Source organism: Malania oleifera, chromosome 10 (genome assembly GCF_029873635.1).
Source record: "Malania oleifera isolate guangnan ecotype guangnan chromosome 10, ASM2987363v1, whole genome shotgun sequence".
NCBI lineage: Eukaryota > Viridiplantae > Streptophyta > Magnoliopsida > Santalales > Ximeniaceae > Malania > Malania oleifera.
In genome coordinates, this window is record NC_080426.1 from 25,232,713 (window position 1) to 25,239,211 (window position 6,499).

The 6,499-nt window shown below is 35.7% G+C and overlaps 1 protein-coding gene across 1 annotated transcript; it reads right to left on the minus strand.

Annotated features, from left to right (window-relative positions):
- Nucleotides 1-3,629: 3,629 nt before the first annotated feature.
- Nucleotides 3,630-4,625, minus strand: LOC131167115 (auxin-responsive protein SAUR78). Its single transcript, XM_058125933.1, has one exon. It carries the CDS (start codon nt 4,401-4,403, stop codon nt 4,014-4,016), a length of 390 nt encoding a protein of 129 aa, XP_057981916.1. The 5' UTR covers nt 4,404-4,625; the 3' UTR covers nt 3,630-4,013.
- Between the last annotated feature and the right edge of the window lie 1,874 nt (nt 4,626-6,499).

Below are 6,499 nucleotides of genomic sequence, written 5' to 3' on the forward strand. Positions count from 1 at the left end.
TATTACAGATATTTTAGACAGTTATTATTGATATATTAGTCAGATATTTCAGTTCAGATTTATAGTGTTATGGTTATTTCGAAATCATGTTAAAACAACAAGATAAATATATATATATATATATATATATATATATATATATATATATCAGTATTACACAGTATCAGATTCCTGTGGAAATTTCAGACAGATACAAACAGCAGAGCACGGTACCGTTGCTATTTCAGATAGAGTGCAACCACATAACTCAGGTAGTATGTAGATTCCGTCTAACTGCGCTAGGGGAGATTGCAGTCTCCCCAGCGAGCAGGGTTGAGGTGGCCGGTTAGACGAGATAAATTTGGAGATTGCCCGGAGAGACTGCAATGGGCGAGATTGGCGGTTGATAGCAGATATAGATTAACTTACCTGGTACGCCAACCAGATTAAGTCCCGCCTACGGGCCGCTCAACCCTGTCATGAGAGATTAAATCATGACATACAGATTCCAAGGTATTATCTCAGAAGTTCCTTTGTACAAATATATCATACAATATCAATTATATTATAATATTAGAAGTATGTATGAATAGAAAACTCAGTTATACAGTTGTATTTTAAACTATATTACGAGAATTTTGTACAGTATACCAGCATATTTATTTTATAGTATCAGTGTTATATCTATATATTAAATGTGTAACTCAGTTGTCATACACTAATAATAGCATATTTCTTTTTACTAAGCATGGTATCATCCCAGTGACTTACTATTTTTCAGGAGATCCAAGTAGGCGAGCGGATCAGGCTCGCGGGTAGAGGATTGCTTACGCTGCCCTTTTTGGAAGGGTAGGTGTTCTTTGGTACCAATGGTTTGGGGTAGATCCCAAGTTTTGATGATGTCTTTGGGTATTTTGTGATGTATGTATACATGTATTTTGGGATTCACAGTTTTCTGGTATTATATATGGATGTTTGCAGTTGCTTGTACATCGCTGCATAGGAATGTATGGAGTACAGAGTTTCCTCAGTGCTCTTTTGGGTCTGAGATGTTTTTAGAAGTATTACAGGTAGACTGATTTTATGTTATATTATTAAAAAAAATTATATAAGTAGCAAGTCGTTACATGTTTGATGTCCTAAAAAATTATACAAGAGATATCTCTCTTCACATATTCATGTGGTTATTTTTTAAATTCTAAATATGTTAAAAATTAGTCTTTCTCTTTATATATATATGATATTAATGAGTGTAGGATAAATCTTATAGGAGAGATCCCCTAGTTTCATGTGTCCGCGTGCCTATTTTTTAAATTCTAAATATATAAAAAATTGGTCCCTCTTTTTAGTCTTTTCATATGTATGAATGTAAAATTAATTTATCTCATATTTAATATTCAAAATACAAGCACACAGACACATAAAGTGGAGATAACTGTCTAATTTTTTCATGTTTAACATATAAAAATACAGACACACGGATGCGAGGAGAAAGAGGTTTTCCATATAACTTTTCTAATATCCCATGTTTAACTTCTAAAGTATAGATATACAACTATGTAAAGGAAATAATCCCTCCGTATAACTTTCCTAATGTCTTAATTTTCTTATGTATTGTAAGAGCCTTGTGATGATCTGGCCTATATATATATATACATATATTTGCGTGTGTGTACGTGTGTATACATTTATTCGTGTGTGTATATGTGTGTACACATTTAAAGTGTGGTTAATTAGTCAATTTACTTATTTTTTGAATTATTTTGACTCTAGCTACAATATTCTAATGAACTGTGATCTAAACCCTATTTATTTTTCTTTACTCACTTAATCATTTGTCCATAAAAGCTTATTTGGTTAATGTTGACTGTCACATTAATACGAAGAATTTTCAAATATACTATTTTACCATTGTCAACTGTTTAACTTCATTCAAATACACTATTTTACCATTGGCAATTGTTTAACTTCATGGGTAGCTCTTGAGAGGAAAAAGCATCCACAAAAGCTAATATACAATTTGATGTGATTACCATTTTAAACTCTTAAATCTCACTGAGAAAAACATTTAAAAATTGTAAGACTATTAGTCAAAAGTAACAATATCTCACACTGAGTAGATCACACAAGACAAACTCACCCCCATCAAGAGCTCCAGCGTCCTAAGTAGTGTTTGAAATATAATTTATATTCAACTAATTCATTGAAATAATGAGTCGATTCATATATTTTTCTCTACTTAAATATCAAAGTATAAGCCGTAATCAAATCTCAAAACTCAAACCCTTATATTTTAACTAGAGAGTCTTGAGTTTATCTTTATTAATTTATATCTTTAAAAAATATATGTATAATTGTCAGTGTTTGTGTGTGGATAGGTTAGGGACATTTGATTGGACGTGGTGGGTAGCTAGCTCCAAACCAAGAAGCTCTGTTACATCAAAAACAGAGCAATGTTTAAGCAATTAGAGCAAAACAGGGCAGGTGCCGAACCAAAATTTTCATAATGTGAGCAGTGCAGTATTATCCAAAGTGGGGATTCAAATCCTACGAAGCAATGAGGACCACAAGAGCTTTCAAATTCAATGGACGGAGGCACCCAATTTTGCCATCCTGTCTTAGTATTAATTAACAACTATAATTTCAAGAATCTTAAATAACACATAATTAATTAATATTGGAGAATGGGTGAGCCATTTTTTCTATGGTGCATCAGAAAAGTGCATAAAGAAATAATTTTTTAAAATTATTTCTACATGGTTCGTCAAAAGTAAAGACATCAATTGACTCGAGAGAGATCCTCTGTGTAAGATTAAATGATAATTTCTATTAGAAAATAACTTATAATTTGTAGAGATCTTGAGAGGAAAACCGAATAATAGATTGAGATTAGACAGTATTCTGGTCTAAAATATTTTTTTGCTACCTAGTAATGCATGGTATCGTTTTAAATGAGTACTATATTTTTGTTTATGAATTTCAGCCAATCAATGAGTTGAACAACTGTTGAGAAGGGAGAAATTGGGGAGGGATGGGAGAGATTCTTTATGTCCCTACCCCTAATTCTTTTAAAGAGGTCTAACAAGTCTCGCGTATCATGTTATCATCAAGATTCGATTTGAATTATGAATTTTCTGAAAGAAAATTAAAAATGACTTCATTGTCTCTATTTTCACACAATTTTCTCAACTCCCCTTTTTCTTTTCTGATCTAATAAAATGTTTTATCCTTTCCTAAATTCAAGTCGAGACCTAAAAAATAAAATTTTCAATTCTCAAATTAATGTTAGCCAAACTAGCACAAATTTTGTTTAAGAATTTTGCACGCTAATTTAAATGAAATATAACATTATATCATATTGAATAATTTTGAAATCCACGCAAATCTAAATTTCATACTTCAAAAAAATGCTTGCAGGATTTTTAATTAATATAAACACTTGTAACCCAAATAAAATATTCTTTATACAAATTAGTATAGAGAATTTTGAAATCAAAGTAATAAAAGGAAACTCATTTGTATAGCTGGATCATAACCAACACCCATTGGTCATCATCCAAGTGGACTCTTTCCCGTCACATGCTCAAAGAACCCAACAAAAATAAATAAAGAAATGAGAAAAAAAAAATTTCCTTCGAAAAGCGATGATATAGGAGAAACAAGATTTAATAAACAGAGTCGCAGATGAAGACAATAATTTCTTTAAGGAAATATTACAAACACTTGGTGATCATCACGCAGTTCCCGTGGATGATCATATTCAGGTTTAATCCCCCTAATTGACATGATCAGTACAGGCTGTACGGGTTAATCCTCGATTCATCCAATTGATAAATGACAGAGAGACCCAACTAACACACAAACTAGGCCTACTTCTCCTCTGCATCTCCTCGCTATCCTCGAATCAAATCAATTCAAATTCCTAGCTTAGCTACACCGCTCATCATTATTAATAATTACCTCCTCGAAATTTACACCTTGGATCCTTTTTGGGGGACTTTCAGCCGGCGATCGACCGCACAACGCCGGGAGAATCAGCAATGGTAGAACTCGACGAGCTCGTCCATGGAGGACTCCATTGGAGCGTCCCCGTTCTCCAGCATCCACAGTAGGTGCTCGAACAGGACCACCTCACACGCCACGTCCATGCCCTCGGACTCGCCGGCCGACCGGTGGGCGAGCTCCCGGAACAGAGGGTGCTCGAGGACGTCGGGGCCCACCAGGTACCGGCGCCGGGACTTCCCCACGTACACCGGGTGGAGCTCGCCAGCGCCGACCTTGTCTGCGGCGAGGAAGTAGGAGTCCTCGTCGGCGACGGCGATGTGGGAGCCGCTGCTGGGGGAGCGGGCAAGCCTGCCAATGGAAGGCCACCTCTTGATGAGGGCGGACTTGAGCTTGGTGCCGAGCCTGTTGGATTTCGCCATTGATGGGTTATAGAAGGAAAGCGGCGAAATAGGTATGGGGGGGAGAAAGGGGGAGGAAGGTTCGTATATAAGAGGAGAAGGAGGTGGGGGTGTGGGGGAGGAGATGGGGCCCAAAGGTTGGTTGTGCAGCAGAGCGGCGGGAGGATTCAGGCAGGCAAGGCGAAAAACCAGCTGCGCGCTGTTTGGCGTGCGATAGTTTTGTTTTTGGGAGTGGTTCCTGCCTGCTTGGTAGTGGTAGATAGCAGCTAGCGGGTTGGTTTACAGTTAGGCTCTTTTTCACTGTTTTTTTACTTGGATACCCTTGAATTTCTTTCCTTTTTTCCTTGGGTTTATTTCTATTTTTATTTATGATTTAAAATTTTAAATAGTCAAAATAAGAACGATTGTCTTTAGGAGGATTGATAGCATAGGCGATTGCATGGTTCGGAATGTTGGACGACAAAGAAATATAATATCCAAAAAGTAAATGTTGTTGAAATGAAAATACTTATATGAATAAGTGGTAAAATATTGAAAGATAAATTAAAGAATGAATGTATTCGTGGTAAGTTAAGTATAATTCCTATAAAAGATAAGATGAGGGAGAGACGACTTAAATGGTATGAACACTTATAACATAGGCCACATAGTGCACCTGTGAGGAATAGTGACTTAGTAACTGTGAAGTAGTAGAATGGGTAGGGGTAGATCTAAAATAATTTGGGAGGAGATAGTGAGTAAGGATATTTTAATTATATAAAGGAGAAGTTGAGAGAAGAAAGGAATAATTTTAAAATAAAATATTATTATTTTTGCATTTTGTTACATTATTTTATTCTTGTTGTTATATTATTTTTATAGTAAATAATATTATTTTTTATCTTAGTTATTATTAGCATTGATTATTATTTTTTACTATTTTTATAACAATTATTATCCTTAAAATAATTATTATTATTTTGGCCTTTTATTATTATTATTATTATTATTATTATTATTTAGCATTACTATTTGTTATTGTAAGAAAATGAAGAAGAGGATGAATGTGCAGAGAAGAGAAAATGTGCAAAGAAGAGAAACCCAGGAGAGGGAGAAAAGCTCTCTGTATATTAAATTGAAAAATATGTATACAAGGGGCCGTTTACATACAATTGCTGAAAAAGAATCTACTAACAACCTCTTGTAGTATAACTACATTTATACCTTTTGTACAGCACAACAAAGAATAAAAGTACAGAAAAATATGCTAATACCCCCCCCCCCCCGGAGCCGCAAGATGGAGAGTGGAGGTTGAGAAATCCCATATTGGATAAGTGATGATGATGGACAACGGAGGGTAGAGCCTTTGTGGAAGATCAACTAACTGAAGAGAACTTGGAACATAACATGTGGAGACACTACCCTCTTGAATTTTGTCATGGATTAAGTGGCAATCAAGTTCGATGTGTTTAGTTCTTTTGTGGAAAATAGGGTTGGCGGCTATGTGGATGACATCTTGGTTATCACAGTACAATAAAGTAGCTTGGGGATGAGGCACTTGTAGTGTAGATAAAATGAAGTGTAGCTAAGTTAGTTCAGAGTAGGTGGTTGCCATTGATCGATACTCTGCTTTAGCTGAGGATCGAGACACAACGGACTGCTTCTTTGATTTCCAAGAAATCAAAGATGAACCAAGGAAGATGCAGTGCCCAGTGACAGAACGCCTGGTATCTGGGAAAGATGACCAATTCGAGTTGCAATATGCTACAAATTGAAGAGAGGATGAGCTAGGGAGAAGTAACCCTTGACCAGGCGCAACCTTAAGATATCTGAGAATTTTCTGAGCAGCTAACAGATGGATATCAGTGGGTTTAGCCATAAATTGGCTCAATGTTTGAACACTATAGCAGATGTCAAGCTGAGTGATTGTGAGGTACAAAAAGCAACCAACTAACCTTCTATACACACTTGGGTCTCATAAGAAGTTGCCTCTAGACTGAGCTAACTTGAGATTTTGTTCCATGGGAACCTTAGTAGGTTTACAGCCCAAAGTTCCAAAATCTACCAAAATGTCCAAAGTGTATTTTCTTTGGCACGAATGAACACCTTTTGAAGATCTTGCAATCTCAATACCAAGA